Raw genomic sequence first — 24,669 nt, 5'->3', positions numbered from 1 at the left:
GCTGGAGTTAAACACCCAAACTGGCACCAGAGCTGGCGTTTAACTCCAAGAGAAGCCTATGCACATGAAAGTTTCAATTCTCAGTCCAAGCACACACCAAGTGGGCCCCGGAAGTGGATTTCTACATCATTTACTTATTTCTGTAAACCCTAGGTTACTAGTTCACTATAAATAGGACCTTTTACTATTGTATTTTCATCTTTTGATCATCTTTGATCTTAGGATCAGGTCTTTGAACCCTTTTTCGATTGTTTCATTTTATTTGGGAGGCATGGCCAGCCAAATGGCCATGCCTGGACCTTTATCACTTATGTATTTTCAACGATGGAGTTTCTATACCTCATTGATTAAGGTGTGGAGCTCTGCTGTTCCTCATGAATTAATGCAATTACTACTGTTTTCTATTCAATTCAAGCTTATTCTTGTTCTAAGATATCCATTCGCACTTCAACATGATGAATGTGATGATCAAGTGACACTCATCACCATTCTCACTTATGAACGCGTGTCTGACAATCACTTCCGTTCTACCTGAAAACAAGCTTGAATGCATATCTCTTGGCCTCCTAGTCCACGACGCATGGTTGCCTCTCCTAACAATAGAGCCTTCTATTCTGTGAGATCAGAGTCTTCGTGGTATAAGCTAGAATCAATTGGCAGCTTTCTTGAGATCCGGAAAGTCTAAACCTTGTCTGTGGTATTCCGAGTAGGATTTGGGATGGGATGACTGTGACGAGCTTCAAACTCGCGAGTGTTGGGTGATAAACCATTATTTTATAATTTATATTGTGTTTAATTGAGTGGTTTTATCAAGTCTTTACCCACTTATTCATATGATTAGCATGATATTACAATTCCTTCCCAAAGTTATTCTATAGTTGAAAACTTGCTTCCTAGAGATCTTTTTATTGTGTATTTTAATTCTCCTTTATACCATTCAATGTCGTGATTCATGTGTTAAGTGTTTCAGGCTTCATAGGGCAGGAATGGCTTAGAGAATGGAGAGGAAGCTTGCAAAAATGGAAGGAACACAAGAAACCAAGGAGATGACCAGCGAACACCGACGCGGACGCATGGCTCACACGACAGCGCGAAATGGAAAAAATCGCAATGACACGTTCGCGTGCCTGACGTGAACACGTGGATTAGAATATGCACGAATGATGCGAACGAGTGGACGACATGTACGCGTGGCAAGGAAAACGCTGGACGACGCGCACGCGTGGACAACGCGCACGCGTGGATGACGCGTACGCGTGGCATGCGCGATTTGCAGAATTAACAGAAATCACTGGGGGTGATTTTAGGCCGAGTTTTGACCCAATTCTCGGCCCAGAAAACACAGATTAGAGGCTATAAAGTGGGGGAATACATCCATTCAACATACAACATTCATTATTCACAATTTCAGGTTTTAGATGTAGTTTTAGAGAGAGAGAGAGGCTCTCTCCTCTCTCTTAGGATTAGGATTAGGATTTAGGATTATGATTTCTCCGTCTGTTTAATTCCAGGTTCAATGTTCCTTTAAATTTATTTTTTCTTCTACTTTTATTTATTCTATTATTTTAGTTTGTTAATATTGGTTTATGAACTCCATGTTAGGATTGATTTTCTTAATTAATATACATTTAGGTATTTCAGATTTATGATTTTTACTTAGCTTTTTATATTCTTGGCTTTAATTGATGAATTGATTAATTGGAGACACTTGAGTTATCAAACTCATTGTGATTGATAATTGTTATCTTTGCCAATTAATTTGAATTCCAATAACTCTAGTCTTCTCTTAGGAATTGACTAGGATCTGAGGAATCAAATTGATTCATCCACTTAACTTACCTTCATAGTTAGAGGTTAATAAGGTGGGAGCAAAATCCAATTCTCATCATAATTGATAAGGATAACTAGGATAGGACATCCAGTTTTCATATCTTGTCAAGAGTTTTTCTAGTTATTAATTTATTTTTCCTCCAATTTATTTTCCCTGTTCAACCTTTCAAAAATCCAAAAATATTATTTTCCGACAATCTTCGTGGGATCGACCCTTACTCACGTAAGGTATTACTTGGACGACCCAATGCACTTGCTGGTCAGCTGCACGGAGTTGTGAGAGAAGTGTGAATCACAATTTCGTGTACCAGACATCAATGACTCAAGGGTCACCAAAGTCATCAATTTCAAGCCAAGAGTGGAGAAAAACTAAGTAAAAACTAAGCCAAGCATTTTATCAAACACTTAGTGTGCATGAAAATAAAATAACATTAAATTTCATTAAAAATAAAAGCTAAGTACCAAAAGCAAGAAAATAACACTAACAACTAAAGAAAGCAACAAATGACATGGAAACATAAATTTGCATTAATTAGAATTAAAATAACAAAAGTGTTCATAACATGAAATATTGACATAAAAGAGAAAATAACAAAAGAGATGAAGAAGATAAAGACAAGAAAGCATAGAAACATAAATAAAACTATATTAAAACAAGAAATAAAGACTGAAATTAAAGAGAAATTAGCTAATAAAACCCTAATTCTAGAGAGAGGGGGGAGCTTCTCTCTCTAGAGAATTACACTAAAACATGATAAAAGCTAAACCTAATTGTCCCCCCTTGTTTCCACTTGAATTGGGATTAAAATAGCTTCAAAAATGAGTTGGACTGGGTTTTGGAGGCCCAGAATTCGCCCCCAACAATTTGCATTAATGAGCTCACGTGATTCGGGTCACGCATACGCGTCGCCGGACAAAATTCCATCCACGCGTATGCATCGCCTGTGCACATGCACGGATGCTGAAATGTCCAAACTCCATTTCTTCATGGTTTCTTCCCTTTTGCATGCTCTTTTCCTCACTCTTTCAACCCATACTTGCCTTGGAAACCTGAAATTACTTAACAAATACATCAAGGCACCAAATGGGATTAAAGTGAATAAAATTTAGCAATTAAAAAGCCTAAAAAGCATGTTTTCACTTTCAAGCACAATTTAGGAAGAAATCATGAAACTATGCTATTTCATTGAATAAGTGTAAGAAAAGTTGATTAAATCCACCCAATTAGAGCATACAAATACCATGAAATACGGATTTATCAAGCGCCAGAGTCCTTTTTGTAGGTACCACGCTCGGGTCCGAGTTCACGAGGATATTCCCGATCCGGCTAAAACAATCAAGCATACCAAGATCAACAAGGAGCCGACGTATAGCTCGGAAAGAGTGTCCTTGCAAGAACATTTGGCGCCCACCATGGGCCCCGAAGAGTATAGCTTCACCCCATCCCGATACTTTAATTTTTATAACCTATCCATATCTACCTTGTACCCCTTTTTCTTTGCAGAGAAGGAAGCATGATCAATCTCTCTGAAACTTAGCAACACCCTTGAACTAATGCCAATCTCATGCCCGCTAACGCCACCCTCCTAGTAGAAAATCAACGGATGGCCGAGCTGTTAGTAGCAGTGCAAAATAATAGAGAACGGAAAGTCAATAGCATATAAACAAAAGCTGATCAACACGAAGAGCACCAATCGGAATCCAACGCAAAGACAGGGGAAACACCCCCCAAAACCGGAAGATAGCGAACCAACCCGTTTTCCGAAGAGATAGTGAGTTTCAAAATGCCTAAGAACTTTACACTTCCTATGACCCTCATGCCATATAAAGGGATCGGAGATCCTAAAGTTCATGTCACGAAATTTGAGTCTATGATGTTCCTCAATAGTGACTCTGATCCCATCCTGTGCAGTTCTTCTCCAACCTTTTTTAGATGGAGCTGCTTTATTATGGTTTTCTAATTTGCTTATAGGATCCACAGCCAGCTTTGACGAGTTTGCCAAGATGTTTATCAATCATTTCGTGGCATCCAAGGTATATGTGAGGGACTCGGACTACCTCAGCACAATGAAACAAAGGCAGCATGAGAGCCTAAAGGATTACATGACACGCTTCACAATAGCAGCTATGGAGATCCCCGACCATAATCCAGAAGTACAGCTGCATGCCATCAAAAGTGGCCTCCGACTTGGGAAATTCCAGGAAGCTATAGCCGTGGTGAAATCGAAAACATTAGAGGAGTTCCGAGACAAAGCTACTGGACAAATTGAAATAGAGGAATTTCGTGAAACACGAAGGAATGAGAGGCCACCATCGCGAAAGGAAGAAGACAAGCCATACAGGTACTATAACAAAGATTCCAAAAAACCTTTTAAACTAACTCCGAAGTTTGATTCGTACACCAGGTTTAATACCAGAAGAGAAGACATCATTAAAGAGATACTGCACAATAGACTCATAAAGCCACCAAACAAGGCAGGAACATACCAAGATTAGAAATACATGGACAAAAGCAAATACTGCGCGTTCCACCAAAAGTTCGGTCACACAACTGATGAATGCATAGTAGCTAAAGACCTACTGGAGAGGTTAGTAAGACAGGGACTATTAGACAAATACGTTAGCTCCGGAAGTCAAAAGGAGCCAACCAAGGACATGGACAATCTGAGGTATAACTCGGATCATAGAGAAAAAGGAATATGGCGTGGCCCAGTGGAGACTCCTGCCTCCAAGGGAGTCATAAACTACATATCAGATGGCTTCGCTGGAGGAGGAATCACTAACACAGCCAGAAAAAGATGCTATCGAACGATGATGACAATGGAAGGATCTCATCAAAACCCACCAGCCGCGACCTCAGCCGCCCACATCAGTTTCAATGCTGATGGCTTTAAATCGCAGACGCCAAATTTAGATGACCCAGTGGTGATCTCAGTACACATGGGAGAACTAACCGTGAAAAATGTACTACTCAATCCAGGAAGCAGTGCTGATGTCTTATTCTACTCCACGTTCAAAAAGATGCAGCTAAGCGACAAGGCATTGCAACCATCAGGAGAAAAATTGGCAGGGTTCTCAGGGGAAAAAGTCCCTATAGCAGGTTACGAATGGTTAAGAACAATATTGGGAGAACCCCCAAGTTCCAAAACACTAGACATCCAGTTTCTGGTAGTCAATTGTGTTAGTTCTTACAATATCATTTTAGGACACACATCATTTAACTCTTTTGGAGCTATTGTCTCTACCATTCATCTATGTGTCAAGTTTCCCTTGCAGGATAACACAGTGACGACAGATGCTATAACGCGAGTTTGAAGAAAATCACAAAGGAGACTATTCCGAGAATCCATTATGTGTACAACTCGGAAAACATTCCTACCTTGGCCGAAATGGACCCCAAGGCAACAACAGTCGCCCCTCCCCAACAGATGACCTAGAAAAGGTACATTTGGGGGAAATAAATCAATATACTAACATCGGTTCAGCTTTTTCTGCAGAAACAAACAACACTTGGAAGGCATATTAAAGGCCAATGCCGACCTGTTCACCTAGACCCCAGCTGACATGCCAGGGATCAACCCGAACTTCATATGCCACAAATTAACGGTCAACCCTCATGCCCGAACCTATAAGGCAAAAGAAACGTAACTTGGGCACAAAAAGAAGAAATGCAGCAGCAGCAAAAACACAGAAATTACTTTATGCAGGTTTCATCCAAGAAATTCGCTTTTCCTCATGGCTAGCAAACGCAGTTTTGGTAAAAAAAAAAAAGCTCGAGAAAATGGCGGATGTGTGTAGACTTCACAGATCTAAACAAAGCTTGCCTAAATGATTCCTACCTGTTGCCAAACATTGACAGACTAGTAGACAACACCTCTGGATACCAAGTACTATGTTTCATGGATGCCTACTCTGGATACAACCAGATACAAATTCACCCAAATGACGAAGATAAGACAGCATTTGTAACCGACCAAGGTAATTTTTGCTATAAAGTAATACCTTTTGGACTAAAAAATGCAGGAGCGACTTATCAAAGATTGATGGACAAAATATTTAAAATTCAAATAGAATGGAATATGGAAATATACGTCGATGATATGATCGTCAAATCCAGTTCAGAGAAACAACACCAAGCCGAGCTTTAGGAGATTTTTCAGCAACTCCGAGCTTACAATATGAGACTAAACCCAGAAAAGTGCGCGTTTGGCGTACAGAAAGGAAAATTCCTTGGGTTTTTTCTGACAAACCGAGGTATAGAAGCAAATCCTGACAAATGTCAAGTAGTCCTGAATATGCAGTTACCAAAGACGATCAAAGAAGTGCAACGACTCACAGGTTACCTTGCTGCCCTATCCAGATTCTTGCCAACCACAGCAACCAGATCCTATCATTTCTTCAAAACCATGAAGAAGTCGGATAAATTCATTTGGACAGAAGATTGTGAAAAAGCCTTTTCCGAATTTAAACATATATTAGGGTCACCACTTATACTCAAGAAACTGGAGCAAGGTAAACCACTCTTTTTATTTCTTTCAATTTCCACTAACATTATCAGTTCTGTGCTTGTAACAGAAACAGGAAAAGAACAACACTCGGTGTATTTTGTAAGCAAAGTCTTACAAAATACCGAGACAAGATACCTGATGATAGAAAAACTAGCATTCGGTCTAGTAATCACTGCTCGACGTTTGAGGCACTATTTTCAAACACACCCAATTATAGTTCGTACATGTCATCCTCTATGACAAATGCTATCGAAGCCGGAATTAGCAGGACGATTGACGAAATGTGCAATCAATCTCTCTGAATTTGACATATCGTATCAATCACGAGGATCGCCTAAAGCACAGGCATTAGCTGACTTCATTTCGGAATTCACAGATAAAGAATAACACATCAAAACATGGGAATTATATATGGACCTAGCATCAAACAAAAATGGATGTGGAGCAGGAATTCTCCTTAAATATGACAATGGAGTCCAAGCCGAACAGTCAATCAAGTTTCTATTTGAAACAACCAACAACCAGGCCGAATATGAAGCTCTACTAGCAGGCCTAGGGTTAGCCAAGGAAGTAGGGATCTTCAGCTTAAAAGTACACTGTGACTCACTCCTCGTGGTACAATAGGTAAACGGTCACTTTCAGGTACGAGATTCACTTTTAGAAAAATATTTGAACTCGGTCAAAACCCTAATGAAATTTTTTCAAAGTTTTAAAATACTGCATATACCTAGAGAACAAAACTGTAGGGCCAACATTTTATCCAAATTAGCTACATATAGGATAGCCGATCAAACAGACAAACTGCATCACCTTACACTAACAGAATCCAATTTAGATACAAAATCTGTTTCAAGCGTGTCACAGGAAGAAGATTGGCGAAGCACATTCATTCACTACTTAAAAATGGAGAAATACCAGAAGGTGAAAACCTAAGGACATTCAGATACAAAGCAAACCAGTATACCTTATTAGGGACTAACCTATATAGGCAATGTATTTCCTGACCTCCTCTGAAATGCCTCAGTCGAACAGAAGCAGAAACCACCATGGACGAGCTACATGATGGAATCTGCGAACACCACACTGGAAGTAGGAGTCTAGCTACAAGAATACTCTGAGCAGGATATTTCTGGCCGACATTGAGAAAAAATTGCAGAGATAAGGTCCAAAACTGCGATGTATGTCAAAGATGCGCACCGCTCATCCACAACCCAGCCGAGCTATTACATACCTCAGACGTCAGCTGGCCGTTCCACAAACGGGGGATGGACATACTTGGACCATTCTCAATCTCAATAGTATAGGTAAAATTCCTTCTAGTAGCTGTCGATTATTTCACAAAATGGATAAAAGCACAGCCTCTTGCAAAAATTATAACCGAAAAGGTACAAAAATTCATTTGGAAATCAATTATATGTAGATTCGGTTTACCTAGGAAAATTGTATCTGATCATGGCAGACAGTTTACGGATAAAAAGATCACGTCATATCTAACCGACCTACATATTAAGCACCGTTTCTCCTCCGTTGAACACCCACAAACCAATGGACTCGCGGAGGCAGTGGTGCACGAAATTGTGATCAATACTTTTCACATCTCAAATAATCCCTAGTAATGGCTCCAAAGACTTGGTGCTCAATACCATGGCATAAACACAACTTCGCACAACTAACCAGCAAGTGCACTGGGTCGTCCAAGTAATAAACCTTACGCGAGTAAGGGTCGATCCCACGGAGATTGGTGGTATGAAGCAAGCTATGGTCACCTTGTAAATCTCAGTCAGGCAGACTCAAATGGGTATAGTGGTAAACGAATAAAGCAATGAGATAAAGATAGAGATACTTATGCATATCATTGGTGAGAGCTTCAGATAAGCGTATGAAGATGCCTTCCCTTCCGTCTCTCTGCTTTCCTACAGTCTTCATCCAATCCTTCTTACTCCTTTCCATGGCAAGCTTGTGTAGGGTTTCACCGTTGTCAGTGGCTACCTCCCATCCTCTCAGTGAAAATACGTCCCGATGCTCTGTCACAGCATGGCTAATCATCTGTCGGTTCTCGGTCAGGCCGGAATAGAATCCAGTGATTCTTTTGCGTCTGTCACTAACGCCCCGCCTTTCGGAGTTTGAAGCACGTCACAGTCATTCAATCATTGAATCCTACTCAGAATACCACAGACAAGGTTAGACCTTCCGGATTCTCTTGAATGCCGCCATCAGTTCTTGCCTATACCACGAAGACTCTGATCTCACGGAATGGCTGGCTCGTTTGTCAGGCGAGCACTCGGTTGTCAGGCGATCAACCATGCATCGTGCAATCAGAAATCCAAGAGATAAACACTAGGGCCTCGAATGCTTGTAGAACAAGAATGGTTGTCAGTCACCTTGTTCATAGGTGAGAATGATGATGAGTGTCACGGATCATCACATTCATCAAGTTGAAGAACAAGTGATATCTTGGACAAAGAACAAGCGGAATTGAATAGAAGAACAATAGTAATTGCATTAATACTCGAGGTACAGCAGAGCTCCACACCTTAATCTATGGTGTGTAGAAACTCCACCGTTGAAAATACATAAGAACAAGGTCTAGGCATGGCCGTGAGGCCAGCCTCCCAAAGTGATCAAAAGATCTAAAGAAAAGGTTCCAAAGATCAGAAGATGTCTAATACAATAGTAAAAGGTCCTATATATAGAGAACTAGTACATAGATGAGTAAATGACATAAAAATCCACTTCCGGGCCCACTTGGTGTGTGTTTGGGCTGAGCAAATGAAGCATTTTCGTGTAGAGACTCCTCTTGGAGTTAAACGCCAGCTTTTATGCCAGTTTGGGCGTTTAACTCCCATTTAGGTGCCAGTTCCGGCGTTTAACGCTGGAATTTCTGAGGGTGACTTTGAATGCCGGTTTGGGCCATCAAATCTTGGGCAAAGTATGGACTATCATATATTGCTGGAAAGCCCAGGATGTCTACTTTCCAACGCCGTTGAGAGCGCGCCAATTGGGCTTCTGTAGCTCCAGAAAATTCACTTCGAATGCAGGGAGGTCAGAATCCAACAGCATCTGCAGTCCTTTTGAGTCTCTGGATCAGATTTTTGCTCAGATCCCTCAATTTCAGCCAGAAAATACCTGAAATCACAGAAAAACACACAAACTCATAGTAAAGTCCAGAAAAGTGAATTTTAACTAAAAACTAATAAAAATATAATAAAAACTAACTAAAAGATACTAAAAACATACTAAAAATAATGCCAAAAAGTGTACAAATTATCCGCTCATCACAACACCAAACTTAAATTGTTGCTTGTCCCCAAGCAACTGAAGATCAAATAAGATAAAAAGAAGAGAATATGCAATGAACTCCAAAAACATCTATGAAGATCAGTATTAATTAGATGAGCGGGGCTTTTAGCTTTTTGCCTCTGAATAGTTTTGGCATCTCACTTTATCCTTTGGAACTCAGAATGATTGGCTTCTTTAGGAACTCAGAATCCAGATAGTGTTATTGATTCTCCTAGTTAAGTATGATGATTCTTGAACACAGCTACTTTATTGAGTCTTGGCTGTGGCCCAAAGCACTCTGTCTTCCAGTATTACCACCGGATACATACATGCCACAGACACATAATTGGGTGAACCTTTTCAGATTGTGACTCAGCTTTGCTAAAGTCCCCAATTAGAGGTGTCCAGGGTTCTTAAGCACACTCTTATTGCCTTGGATCACAACTTTATTTCTTTCTTTTTCTTTCTCTTTTCATTCTTTTTCTTTTTTTTTTTTCGTTTTCTCCCCTTTTTTTTCCGTTTGCTTTCTCTTTTTTTTTTTTTTTTTGTATTCACTGCTTTTTCTTGCTTCAAGAATTATTTTATGATTTTTCAGATCCTCAGTAACATGTCTCCTTTTTCATCATTCTTTCAAGAGCTAACATTCATGAACCACAAATTCAAAAGACATATGCACTGTTCAAGCATACATTCAGAGAACAAAAGTGTTGCCACCACATCAAAATAATTAAACTGTTATAAAATTCAAAATTCATGCAATTCTTTTCCTTTTCAATTAAGCGCGTTTTTATTTAAGAAAGGTGATGGATTCATAGGACATTCATAACTTTAAGGCATAAACACTAAGACACTAATGATCATGAGACACAAACATGGATAAATATAAGCACTAAAATTCGAAAAACAGAAGAATAAAGAACAAGGAAATCAAGGAACGGGTCCACCTTAGTGATGGCGGCTCTTCCTTCCTCTTGAAGGTCCTATGGAGTGCTTGAGCTCCTCAATGTCTCTTCCTTGCCTTTGTTGCTCCTCTCTCATGATTCTTTGATCTTCTCTTATTTCATGGAGGAGAATGGAATGTTCTTGGTGCTCCACCCTTAGTTGTCCCATGTTGGAACTCAATTCTCCTAGGGAGGTGTTTAGTTGCTCCCAATAGTTTTGTGGAGGAAAGTGCATCCCTTGAGGCATCTCAGGGATCTCATGATGAGAGGGGTCTCTCGTGTGCTCCATCCTTTTCTTGGTAATGGGCTTATCCTCATCAATGGTGATGTCTCCCTCTGTGTCAACTCCAACTGAATAACAGAGGTGACAAATGAGGTGAGGAAAGGCTAACCTTGCTAAGGTAGAGGACTTATCCGCCACCTTGTAGAGTTCTTGGGCTATGACCTCATGAACTTTCACTTCTTCTCCAATCATGATGCTATGGATCATGATGGCCCGGTCTAAAGTAACTTCGGACCGGTTGCTAGTGGGAATGATTGAGCGTTGGATAAACTCCAACCATCCTCTAGCCACGGGTTTGAGGTCATGCCTTCTCAATTGAACCGGCTTGCCTCTTAATCTCTCTTCCATTGTGCGCCCTCTTCACATATGATTGTGAGGACTTGGTCCAACCTTTGATCAAAGTTGACCCTTCTTGTGTAAGGATGTTCATCTCCTTGCATCATAGGCAAGTTGAACGCCACCCTCACACTTTCCGGACTAAAATCCAAGTATTTCCCCCGAAGCATTGTGAGATAATTCTTTGGATCCGGGTTCATACTTTGATCATGGTTCTTGGTGATCCATGCATTGGCATAGAATTCTTGAACCATCAAGATTCCTACTTGTTGAATGGGGTTGGTAAGCACTTCCCAACCTCTTCTTCGGATCTCATGGCGGATCTCCGGATATTCACCCTTTTTGAGTGAAAAGGGGACCTCGGGGATCACCTTCTTCAAGGCCACAACTTCATAGAAGTGGTCTTGATGCACCCTTGAGATGAATCTATCCATCTCCCATGACTCGGAGGTGGAAGCTTTTGCCTTCCCTTTCCTCTTTCTAGAGGTTTCTCCGGCCTTGGATGCCATAATGGTTATGGAAAAACGAAAAAGCAACGCTTTTACCACACCAAGCTTAAAATGTTTGCTCGTCCTCGAGCAAAAGAAGAAAGAAGAGAGTAGAAGAAGAAGAAATGAGGAAGAGGGAGATGGTGGTGTATTCGGCCAAAGAGGGGGAGAAGTGTTGTTTAGGTTGTGTGAAAATGAAGGGGTTAAGAAGGGTTTATATAGGAGAGAGGGGAGATGAGGTTCGGCCATTATGGGTGGGTTTGGGAGGGAAAGTGGTTTGAATTTGAAGGGTGAGGTTGGTGGGGTTTTATGAAGGATGGATGTGAGTGGTGAAGAGAAAGATGGGATTTGATAGGTGAAGGGTTTTTGGGGAAGAGGTATTGAGGTGATTGGTGAATGGGGGAAGAAGAGAGAGAGTGGTGGTGGGGTTGGTGGGGATCCTGTGGGGTCCACAGATCCTGTGGTGTCAAGGAAAAGTCATCCCTGCACCAAATGTTGCTCAAAATCACGTTTTGAGCCATTTCTGGCGTTAAACGCCGGGCTGATGCCCATTCCTGGCGTTTAACGCCAGGTTCTTGCCCTTTTCTGGCGTTTAACGCCAGTCTGGTGCCCCTTTCTGGCGTTAAACGCCCAGAATGGTGCCAGACTGGGCATTAAACGCCCAACTGCTAGGTTTACTGGCGTTTGAACGCCAGCAACATCTTCCTCCAGGGTGTGCTATTTTTCTTCCTGTTTTTTATTTTGTTTTTGCTTTTTCAATTGATTTTGTGACTTCTCATGATCATCAACCTACATAATAAGATAAAATAACAAAGGAAAATACATAAAATATAACATTGGGTTGCCTCCCAACAAGCGCTTCTTTAATGTCAGTAGCTTGACAGAGGGCTCTCATGGAGCCTTACAGATACTCAGAGCAATGTTGGAACCTCCCAACACCAAACTTAGAGTTTGAATGTGGGGGTTCAACACCAAACTTAGAGTTTGGTTGTGGCCTCCCAACACCAAACTTAGAGTTTGACTGTGGGGGCTCTGTTTGTCTCTGATTTGAGAGAAGCTCTTCATGCTTCTTCTCCATGGTGACAGAGGGATATCCTTGAGCCTTAAACACATAGGATCCTTCATTCACTTGAATGATCAGTTCACCTCCATCAACATCAATCACAGCCTTTGCTGTGGCTAGGAAGGGTCTGCCAAGGATGATGGATTTATCCATGCACTTCCCAGTCTCTAGGACTATGAAATCAGTAGGGATGTAATGGTCTTCTACTTTCACCAAAACATTCTCTACAAGTCCATGAGCTTGTTTTCTTGAGTTGTCTGCCATCTCTAGTGAGATTCTTGCAGCTTGTACCTCAAAGATCCCTAGCTTCTCTATTACAGAGAGAGGCATGAGGTTTACACTTGACCCTAAGTCACACAGAGCCTTCTTGAAGGTCATGGTGCCTATGGTACAAGGTATTGAAAATTTCCCAGGATCTTGTCTCTTTTGAGGTAATTTCTGCCTAGACAAGTCATCCAGTTCTTTGGTGAGCAAAGGAGGTTCATTCTCCCAAGTCTCATTTCCAAATAACTTGTCATTTAGCTTCATGATTGCTCCAAGGTATTTAGCAACTTGCTCTTCAGTGACATACTCATCCTCTTCAGAGGAAGAATACTCATCAGAGCTCATGAAAGGCAGAAGTAAGTCCAATGGAATCTCTATGGTCTCATTTTGAGCCTCAGATTCCCATGGTTCCTCATTGGGGAACTCATTGGAGGTTGGTGCACGCCCATTGAGGCCTTCCTCAGTGGCGTCCACTTCCTCTCCATCCTCTCCAAATTCGGCCATGTTTATGGCTTTGCACTCTCCTTTTGGATTTTCTTCTGTGTTACTTGGGAGAGTACTTGGAGGGAGTTCAGTAACTTTCTTGCTCAGCTGTCCCACTTGTCCTTCCAAATTCCTAATGGAGGACCTTGTTTCAGTCATGAAACTTTGAGTGGTTTTGATTAGATCAGAGACCATGGTTGCTAAGTCAGAGGGGTTCTGCTTAGAATTCTCTGTCTGTTGTTGAGAAGAAGATGGAAAAGGCTTGCCATTGCTAAACCTGTTTCTTCCACCATTATTGTTGTTGAAACCTTGTTGAGGTCTCTCTTGATTCTTCCATGAGAAATTTGGGTGATTTCTCCATGAAGAATTATAGGTGTTTCCATAGGGTTCTCCTAGGTAGTTCACCTCTTCCATTGAAGGGTTCTCAGGATCATAAGCTTCTTCCTCAGATGAAGCCTCCTTAGTACTGCTTGGTGCATTTTGCATTCCAGACAGACTTTGAGAAATCAAATTGACTTGTTGAGTCAATATCTTGTTTTGAGCCAAAATGGCATTCAGAGTATCAATCTCAAGAACTCCTTTCTTCTGACTTGTCCCATTGTTCACAGGATTTCTTTCAGAAGTGTACATGAATTGGTTATTTGCAACCATTTCAATGAGCTCCTGAGCCTCTGTAGGCGTCTTCTTCAGATGAAGAGATCCTCCAGCAGAGCTATCCAAAGACATCTTGGATAGTTCAGAGAGACCATCATAGAAAATACCTATGATGCTCCATTCAGAAAGCATGTCTGAGGGACATTTTCTGATTAATTGTTTGTATCTTTCCCAAGCTTCATAGAGGGATTCTCCATCCTTCTGTCTGAAGGTTTGGACTTCCACTCTAAGCTTACTCCATTTTTGAGGTGGAAAGAACTTTGCCAAGAAGGCATTGACTAGCTTTTCCCAAGAGTCCAGGCTCTCTTTAGGTTGTGAGTCCAACCATATTCTAGCTCTGTCTCTTACAGCAAAAGGGAATAGCATCAGTCTGTAGACCTCAGGGTCAACCCCATTAGTCTTAACTGTGTCACAGATTTGCAAGAATTCAGCTAAAAACTGATGAGGATCTTCCATTGGAAGTCCATGGAACTTGCAATTCTGTTGCAGTAGAGAAACCAACTGAGGCTTAAGCTCAAAGTTGTTTGCTCCAATGGCAGGGATAGAGATGCTTCTCCCATAGAAGTCGGGAGTAGGTGCAGTAAAGTCACCCAGCACCTTCCTTGCATTGTTGGCATTGTTGTTATTTTCGGCTGCCATGTCTTCTTCTTCTTTGAAGAATTCGGTTAGGTTCTCTACAGAGAGTTGTGCCTTAGCTTCTCTTAGCTTTCGCTTCAAGGTCCTTTCAGGTTCAGGGTCAGCTTCAACAAGAATGCCTTTGTCTCTGCTCCTGCTCATATGAAAGAGAAGAGAACAAGAAAATGTGGAATCCTCTATGTCACAGTATAGAGATTCCTTGAGGTGTCAGAGGTAAAGAAAAATAGAAGAAGGAGGTAGAAGAATTCGAACTTGATTAGATAGAGTTCGAGTTGTGCATTAAGAAGGAGTAGTACTCCATAAATAGAAGGATGTGAGAAGGAGGGAAGAGAATTTTCGAAAATTCAATTAAAAAGATTTTGAAAACATTTTGAAAAATTGATTGATAATTTTCGAAAATTCAAAGTGAAAAAGAAATCAAGTGATTTTTGAAAAAGATTTTGAAATTAGAAGTTAAAAAGATTTGATTGAAAACTTATTTTGAAAAAGATGTGATTGAGAAGATATGATTTGAAAACAATTTTAAAAAGATTTGATTTGAAAACAATTTTAAAAAGATTTGATTTTAAAAAATTTAATGACTTGCCTAACAAGAAAAGATATGATTTGAAACATTAAACCTTTCTCAACAGAAAAGGCAACAATCTTGTGATGTTCAATCAAATCATTAATTGTTAGTAAGTATCTTTGAAAAAGGAAAGAAATTGATTTTGAAAACATTTGATTGAAAAGATATGATTTGAAAAAGATTTGATTTTGAAAAACTTTGAAAACTTGAAAAAAATTGATTTTGAAAACAAAATCTTCCCCCTTTGCCATCCTGGCGTTAAACGCCCAGAATGGTATCCATTCTGGCGTTTAACGCCCAAAATGCACCCTTTTTGGGCGTTAAACGCCCAACCAGGTACCCTGGCTGGCGTTTAAATGCCAGTCTGTCCTTCTTCACTGGGCGTTTTGAACGCCCAGCTCTTTCTGTATAATTCCTCTGCAGTATGTTCTGAATCTTCAATTCTTTGTATTATTGACTTGAAAAGACACAAATTAAAAATATTTTTGGATTTTTAATAATCAAAATGCAACAAGAATCAAATAACAATGCATGCAAGACACCAAACTTAGCAGTTTGTATACTACTGACACTACATGAGACACATAAACACTCAAGTCAAAAGAATTCAAAGATCAGAGTAAGAAATCATCAAGAATTACTTGAAGATCCTTAAGACACATGAATGAATGTATGCAATTGACACCAAACTTAAGATAAGACACTAGACTCAAGCAAGAAACATCAAATATTTTTGGTTTTTATGATTTTGTGAAATTTTTTTTTTGTGATTTTCGAAAATTAAGTGGAAAAAGATATCAAAATTCTTAATGAGAATTCCAGGAATCAGTGCAATGCTAGTCTAAGACTCCGGTCCAGGAATTAGACATGGCTTCACAGCCAGCCAAGCTTTCAAAGAAAGCTTCGGTCCAAAACACTAGACATGGCCAAAGGCCAGCCAAGCCTTAGCAGATCACTGCTCCAAAAGCAAGATCAACAAGCTCTTGTGATGATAAGTTGAAACCTCGGTCCAATGAAATTAGACATGGCTTTACAGCCAGCCAGATTTCAACAAATCATCATGAAACTCTAGAATTCATCTTCAAGAATTTCGAAAAAAAATAAATGCCTAATCTAAGCAACGAGATGAACCGTCAGTTGTCCATTCACAAACAATCCCCGGCAACGGCGCCAAAAACTTGGTGCACGAAATTGTGATCAATACTTTTCACATCTCAAATAATCCCTAGTAATGGCTCCAAAGACTTGGTGCTCAATACCATGGCATAAACACAACTTCGCACAACTAACCAGCAAGTGCACTGGGTCGTCCAAGTAATAAACCTTACGCGAGTAAGGGTCGATCCCACGGAGATTGGTGGTATGAAGCAAGCTATGGTCACCTTGTAAATCTCAGTCAGGCAGACTCAAATGGGTATAGTGGTAAACGAATAAAGCAATGAGATAAAGATAGAGATACTTATGCATATCATTGGTGAGAGCTTCAGATAAGCGTATGAAGATGCCTTCCCTTCCGTCTCTCTGCTTTCCTACAGTCTTCATCCAATCCTTCTTACTCCTTTCCATGGCAAGCTTGTGTAGGGTTTCACCGTTGTCAGTGGCTACCTCCCATCCTCTCAGTGAAAATACGTCCCGATGCTCTGTCACAGCATGGCTAATCATCTGTCGGTTCTCGGTCAGGCCGGAATAGAATCCAGTGATTCTTTTGCGTCTGTCACTAACGCCCCGCCTTTCGGAGTTTGAAGCACGTCACAGTCATTCAATCATTGAATCCTACTCAGAATACCACAGACAAGGTTAGACCTTCCGGATTCTCTTGAATGCCGCCATCAGTTCTTGCCTATACCACGAAGACTCTGATCTCACGGAATGGCTGGCTCGTTTGTCAGGCGAGCACTCGGTTGTCAGGCGATCAACCATGCATCGTGCAATCAGAAATCCAAGAGATAAACACTAGGGCCTCGAATGCTTGTAGAACAAGAATGGTTGTCAGTCACCTTGTTCATAGGTGAGAATGATGATGAGTGTCACGGATCATCACATTCATCAAGTTGAAGAACAAGTGATATCTTGGACAAAGAACAAGCGGAATTGAATAGAAGAACAATAGTAATTGCATTAATACTCGAGGTACAGCAGAGCTCCACACCTTAATCTATGGTGTGTAGAAACTCCACCGTTGAAAATACATAAGAACAAGGTCTAGGCATGGCCGTGAGGCCAGCCTCCCAAAGTGATCAAAAGATCTAAAGAAAAGGTTCCAAAGATCAGAAGATGTCTAATACAATAGTAAAAGGTCCTATATATAGAGAACTAGTACATAGATGAGTAAATGACATAAAAATCCACTTCCGGGCCCACTTGGTGTGTGCTTGGGCTGAGCAAATGAAGCATTTTCGTGTAGAGACTCCTCTTGGAGTTAAACGCCAGCTTTTATGCCAGTTTGGGCGTTTAACTCCCATTTAGGTGCCAGTTCCGGCGTTTAACGCTGGAATTTTTGAGGGTGACTTTGAACGCCGGTTTGGGCCATCAAATCTTGGGCAAAGTATGGACTATCATATATTGCTGGAAAGCCCAGGATGTCTACTTTCCAACGCCGTTGAGAGCGCGCCAATTGAGCTTCTGTAGCTCCAGAAAATCCACTTCGAATGCAAGGAGATCAGAATCCAACAGCATCTGCAGTCCTTTTGAGTCTCTGGATCAGATTTTTGCTCAGATCCCTCAATTTCAGCCAGAAAATACCTGAAATCACAGAAAAACACACAAACTCATAGTAAAGTCCAGAAAAGTGAATTTTAACTAAAAACTAATAAAAATATAATAAAAACTAACTAAAAGATACTAAAAACATACTAAAAACAATGCCAAAAAGTGTACAAATTATCCGCTCATCAGGAAGCTAACAAAGTTATCTTGCAGGCCTTAAAAAAGAAATTAACATATGTTAAGGGACGATGGGCCGAGCTCATACCAGAAGTATTGTGGAGTTATAACACAACACCCCACACAACAACAAATGAAAGTCCATTCTGACTAGTATATGGCGCAGACTGCATGATACCCATAGAGATCAGCCAAGGGTCCACTCGAACCGAATACTTTGATGAGCAGGACAACTCGAAAGCCAGATCAACAGAGCTCGATCTGATAAGCGAAGAACGAAGCCTCACCAAACTAAAGCAGCAATCCATGAAAGCGACAATACGAAAGTAGTACAACAAAAAGGTGAAACCAAGAACATTACAAGAGGGAGATTTGGTCCTACAACAAATGGAAAAAGTCCGAAAACCACCTGGACACGGGAAGCTAGCTGCCAACTGGGAAGGCCCTTTCCGTGCCTCCAAAGTCATCGGAAAAGGAGCATACCTCGAAACACTAGAAGGAACACCCCTTCCTAACACTTGGAATATTTCATCTTTAAAATTTATTACAGTTGAATTCTTATATAAATATGAAATGGCCAGGTACTCTTTTTCCTGATCACAAGGTTTTATTCCTAAGGAGGGTTTTACTCGGACAGGTTTTAACGAAGCCGACCACTTTATACCCTCATTAAACGACTGATTCATATATCAATGAATTTCACATTATGCTTGATGACCAGAATTCACTCCCCATATAAAATATTGAATTCGTTCTTTTGGCAAGCACACCAAAAAATATCGTCAAGTAATAACCCACTAGGAGTGGGGTCTAATCCACAGAGATTGGTAGATTTGAGCAATTTTAATTAAAGGGTGAATTAGTCAAGCTGAGCAATATAGATTGTGGTTGCAGAATTTTAAATTAGCAAAATTGTAAATGACTCAAAAGTAAAGCAGTAAAGTGCAGAAGAGTAAATGGCAAGAATGTAAAGTGCTCTAAAGTAAATGGCAGAAAAGTAAATGACTGAATTATAAATGGGAATGGAAAATAATAGAATATAAAGAAAGCTATAAAGAATATGGGAGATAAGAATAGGGGAAATTCATTGGGATTGGGAGATGTTGCTCTATTTGTATTAAATTCAGCTCATCTCATCTTCAATCATGCAACTCATTGACCTCTTGGCAATCATGATTGATTGAGTTCCAATCCCTTGGTAACTCAATCTCTTAAATATTGATAATCAGCCAATTTCTTGGTCAAAATACTCATGAAGAGAGATATGCTTGGTCCCTGATTATACCACACATTATCATAGATCCAAATAATAGGTGGATTATATGTCACCATATCTAATCCCAAAACTCAGATTCTACTCAAGTGTGAGAAGGGATTTCAAGCATGGTTTCATGTTTCCTTTTCCAAGGTTCCCATGAAACCCATTTTACATTCAACCTCTTTCCCAAGATGATTGAACATTAGCATGAAGAACTAAATTCCTTCTAGCAAATCAGAGAGAAGATGAAGAGAAGAAGAAATTCACTACTACTAATCTATCAAGTACAACAAAGCTTCCTCTCCCAATGAGAGGGAGTTTAGCTACTCATAGCTTAGAGAAAAGTACAAAAGATGGAAGAGATGAAGTGAAGTATAAAAAGTAAAACTAAACTTTACAAATCCAAAAGCTAACTTCCTAACTCCCCTTTCACTAGAATTAAGAAAATACAAAGAGAAAAGAAAATTACAGCTGGAGGAAAAAGGAAAGCTCATAAAACATGACCCTTCAGCTTGGCGTGTGGCTGGCGTTTGAGTGGTGTGCCACGCCTAGCCACTCGGTTTGGCTTGGCACGCCACGCCCAGCTCCTCAAGTGGCACACCCCTTACATCAATCTCCCTTGTGTGCCACGCCTTCGAACCCAAGTGGCACGCCTAGGGTCTTCTTAAACACTTGGCTAGCTTGGCGTGCCTTCGATACCAAGTGGCACGCCCAGGCTTTTCCTTCTTGCTCTTCTTCTCTGGAGATTTAAACTGTCGTGGCACGCCCAGGGTCTGGCGTGCCACGCCCATTGTCTGCTTCATTTTCCTCTTCTGGTAGTTTGAACTGGCGTGCCACGCCCATGTGTTGTATGCATGGTTCCTTGTTCCAGTTGCTGGCGTGCCACGCCCAGCATTCAAGTGGCATGCCCATGGTCTTCTGGTCTTGGTGTGCCATGCATTGAAGCTCAAGTAGCACGTCCAGTCTTCTTCTTCTTTGTTTTCTGAAGCTGGCGTGCCATGCCTGAGATTCAAGTGGCATGCCCAAGTCAAGGATGATAGCTGGCGTGCCACGCCTTCGATACCAAGTGGCACGCCCAAGTGTTTGAATCTTCACCTCCTCCTCTAAAAACTTGTATTGGCATACCACGCTTTGGTGTTCAAGTGGCACGCTGATGAGCGGATAATTTGTACGCTTTTTGGCATTGTTTTTAGTATGTTTTTAGTATAATTAGTTAAGTTCTTAGTATATTTTTATTAGTTTTTAACTAAAATTCACTTTTCTGGAATTTACTATGAGTTTGTGTGTTTTTCTATGATTTCAGGTATTTTCTGACTGAAATTGAAGGTTCTGAGCAAAAATCTGATTCAGAGACTAAAAAGGACTGCAGATGCTGTTGGATTCTGACCTCCCTGCACTTGAAGTGGATTTTCTGGAGCTACAGAAGCCCAATTGGCGCGCTCTCAACGGCATTGGAAAGTAGACATCCTGGGCTTTTCAGCAATATATGATAGTCCATACTTTGCCCAAGATTTGATGGCCCAAATCGGCGTAGCAATTCGGCCTCAGAAATTCCAGCGTTAAACGCCGGAACTGGCATAAAACTTGGAGTTAAACGCCCAAACTGGCATGAAAGCTGGCGTTTAACTCCAGAAAAGGTCTCTACACGAAAATGCTTCATTGCTCAGCCCAAGCACACACCAAGTGGGCCCGGAAGTGGATTTTTATGTCATTTACTCATTTCTGTAAACCTTAGGATACTAGTTTACTATTAATAGGATCTTTTGACATTGTATCAAGTACCTCATGACATTTTTACACGTTTCTTTGTGTACATTCCACGGCATGAGTCTCTAAACCCCATGGTTGGGGGTGAGGAGCTCTGCTGTGTCTTGATGGATTAATGCAATTACTACTGTTTCTTATTCAATCATGCTTGCTTCCATTCTAAGATGTCACTTGTTCTTAACCCGGATGAATGTGATGATCTGTGACACTCATCATCATTCTCAACTATGAACATGTGCCTGATAACCACCTCTGTTCTACCTTAGATTGAGTAGATATCTCTTAGATTCCTTAACCAGAATCTTCGTGGTATAAGCTAGAACTGATGGCGGCATTCAAGAGAATCCGGAAGGTCTAAACCTTATCTGTGGTATTCTGAGTAGGATTCAATGACTGAATGACTGTGACGTGCTTCAAACTCCTAGCAGGCGGGGCGTTAGTGACAGACGCAAAAGGATCGATGGATTCTATTCCGGCCTGACCGAGAACCGACAGCTGATTAGCCATGCTGTGACAGAGCATAGGAACATTTTCACTGAGATGATGGGAGGTAGCCACTGACAACGGTGAAACCCTACATACAGCTTGCCATGGAAGGAGACTTGCGTGTTTGATGAAGAAGACAGTAGGAAAGCAGAGATTCAGAAGATGGAGCATCTCCAAAGCCTCAACCTATTCTCCATTACTGCTGAACAAGTACCAATTTCATGTTCTTTTGCTTTTCACAATCAATCCTGATAATTTCTGATATCCTGACTAAGATTTACAAGATAACCATAGCTTGCTTCAAGCCGACAATCTCCGTGGGATCGACCCTTGCTCACGCAAGGTATTACTTGGACGACCCAGTGCACTTGCTGGTTAGTTGTGCGGGATTGCAAAAGTGTGATTGCAATTTCGTGCACCAAGTTTTTGGCGCCGTTGCCGGGGATTGTTCGAGTTTGGACAACTGACGGCTTATCTTGTTGCTTAGATTAGGACTGTTTGTTTTTGTTGGTTTAGAGTCTTTTAGTTGAGTCTAGTTTCATATTCTAAGTTTGGTGTCAATTGCATGCTTTTTGTTTTTCTTTTAAAATTTTCGATTTTGCATGTTCTTAGTCCCTTTTTGATTCATAAAAATTCTAAGTTTGGTGTCCTCTTTGTGTTTTTCCTTTAAAATTTTCGAAAATTAGTGTTTGATTTTCTTAAAATTTTAAGTTTGGTGTCTTTTTGTGTTTTTCTCTTTCCTCTTTTCAAAAATCAAATCTTTTTCATAAAAATTTTTCAATCATATCTTTTTAATTGCTATTTTCAAAATCTTTTTAAATAACTAATTGATTCAGTTCTCAATTTGCTTTGATTTCATTTTCTTTTTGATTTTCGAATTTTTATCTTAATTTCCTTTTATTTTATTTTAATTTTTTTCGTTTAATTCAAAAAAAAAAAAACAAAATTTATCTATTTGCAATCATTATCATTTCCCTTTTGTCCATTATGGACTTAAGTGGGATTAATCAGTCCAAAAGGACTCTGGGGTCATATGCTAACTGATGAGCGGATAATTTATACGCTTTTTGGCATTGTTTTTAGTATGTTTTTAGCATCTTTTAGTTAGTTTTTAGTATATTTTTATTAGTTTTTAGTTAAAATTCACTTTTCTGGACTTTACTATGAGTTTGTGTGTTTTTCTGTGATTTCAGGTATTTTCTGGCTGAAATTGAAGGTTCTGAGCAAAAATCTGATCCAGAGACTGAAAAGGACTGCAGATGCTGTTGGATTCTGACCTCCCTGCACTCGAAGTGGATTTTCTGGAGCTACAGAAGCCCAATTGGCGCGCTCTCAATGGCATTGGAAAGTAGACATCCTGGGCTTTCCAGCAATATATGATAGTCCATACTTTGCCCAAGATTTGATGGCCCAAACCGGCGTAGCAAATCAGCATCAGAAATTCCAGCGTTAAACGCCGGAACTGGCATAAAACTTGGAGTTAAACGCCCAAACTGGCATGAAAGCTGGCGTTTAACTCCAGAAAAGGTCTCTACACGAAATTACTTCATTGCTCAGCCCAAGCACACACCAAGTGGGCCCGGAAGTGGATTTTTCTGTCATTTACTCATTTCTGTAAACCTTAGGATACTAGTTTACTATTTATAGGATCTTTTGACATTGTAATCAGTACCTTATGACCTCATGACATTTTTTACACGTTTCTTGTGTACCTTCCACGGCATGAGTCTCTAAACCCCATGGTTGGGGGTGAGGAGCTCTGCTGTGTCTTGATGGATTAATGCAATTACTACTGTTTCTTATTCAATCATGCTTGCTTCCATTCTAAGATATCACTTGTTCCTAACCCGGATGAATGTGATGATCTGTGACACTCATCATCATTCTCAACTATGAACATGTGCCTGACAACCACCTCTGTTCTACCTTAGATTAAGTAGATATCTCTTGGATTCCTTAACAAGAATCTTCGTGGTATAAGCTAGAACTGATGGCGGCATTCAAGAGAGTCCGGAAGGTCTAAACCTTGTCTGTGGTATTCTGAGTAGGACTCAATGATTGAATGACTGTGACGTGCTTCAAACTCCTGAAGGCGGGGCGTTAGTGACAGACGCAAAAGAATCACTGGATTCTATTCCGGCCTGATTGAGAACCGACAGATGATTAGCCTATGCTGTGACAGAGCATCAGGGACGTATTTTCACTGAGAGGATGGGAGGTAGCCACTGACAACGGTGAAACCCTACATACAGCTTGCCATGGAAGGAGCCTTGCGTGTTTGATGAAGATGACAGTAGGAAAGCAGAGATTCGAAAGATGGAGCATCTCCAAAGCCTCAGCCTATTCTCCATTACTGCAAAACAAGTACCTTTTTCATGTTCTTTTGCTTTTTACAATCAATCCTGATAATTTCTGTTATCCTGACTAAGATTTACAAGATAACCATAGCTTGCTTCAAGCCGACAATCTCCGTGGGATCGACCCTTGCTCACGCAAGGTATTACTTGGACGACCCAGTGCACTTGCTGGTTAGTTGTGCGGGATTGCAAAAGTGTGATTGCAATTTCGTGCACCAAGTTTTTGGCGCCGTTGCCGGGGATTGTTCGAGTTTGGACAACTGACGGCTTATCTTGTTGCTTAGATTAGGACTGTTTTATTTTTGCTGGTTTAGAGTCTTTTAGTTGAAGTCTAGTTTCATATTTTAAGTTTGGTGTCCATTGCATGCTTTTGTTTTTTTTCTAGTTTTTCGAAATTGCATGTTCTTAGTCCCTTTTTGATTCATAAAAATTCTAAGTTTGGTGTCCCCTTTGTGTTTTTCCTTTAAAATTTTCGAAAATTAGTGTTTGATTTTCTAAAAAATTTTAAGTTTGGTGTCTTTTTGTTGTTTTTCTCTTTTCTCTTTTTAAAAATCAAATCTTTTTCATAAAAACTTTTCAATCATA

At 40.4% G+C, this 24,669-nt stretch overlaps 1 protein-coding gene and 1 non-coding gene across 2 annotated transcripts; both read left to right on the top strand.

Annotated features, from left to right (window-relative positions):
* The first annotated feature begins 4,332 nt into the window (after positions 1-4,332).
* On the top strand, positions 4,333-5,145 carry LOC130975468 (uncharacterized). Its single transcript, XM_057900263.1, has one exon. The coding sequence runs from the start codon at positions 4,333-4,335 to the stop codon at positions 5,143-5,145; it is 813 nt and encodes a 270-aa protein (XP_057756246.1).
* Positions 5,146-14,255: 9,110 nt separating this feature from the next.
* Positions 14,256-14,363, top strand: LOC130977587 (small nucleolar RNA R71). The gene has a single exon (XR_009085273.1). It is a non-coding gene; the product is annotated as a small nucleolar RNA R71 (small nucleolar RNA).
* The last annotated feature ends 10,306 nt before the right edge of the window (positions 14,364-24,669 follow it).

Source organism: Arachis stenosperma, chromosome 4 (assembly GCF_014773155.1).
Source record: "Arachis stenosperma cultivar V10309 chromosome 4, arast.V10309.gnm1.PFL2, whole genome shotgun sequence".
Taxonomy (NCBI): Eukaryota; Viridiplantae; Streptophyta; class Magnoliopsida; order Fabales; family Fabaceae; genus Arachis; species Arachis stenosperma.
The sequence above is the reverse complement of the archived record's forward strand: the minus strand, read 5'-3'. Positions and strand labels throughout refer to the sequence as shown.

Bases quoted from the DNA above. Each gene is read 5' to 3' on its own strand.
- LOC130975468 (XM_057900263.1), top strand. From the start codon at position 4,333: ATGGACAAAAGCAAATACTGCGCGTTCCACCAAAAGTTCGGTCACACA.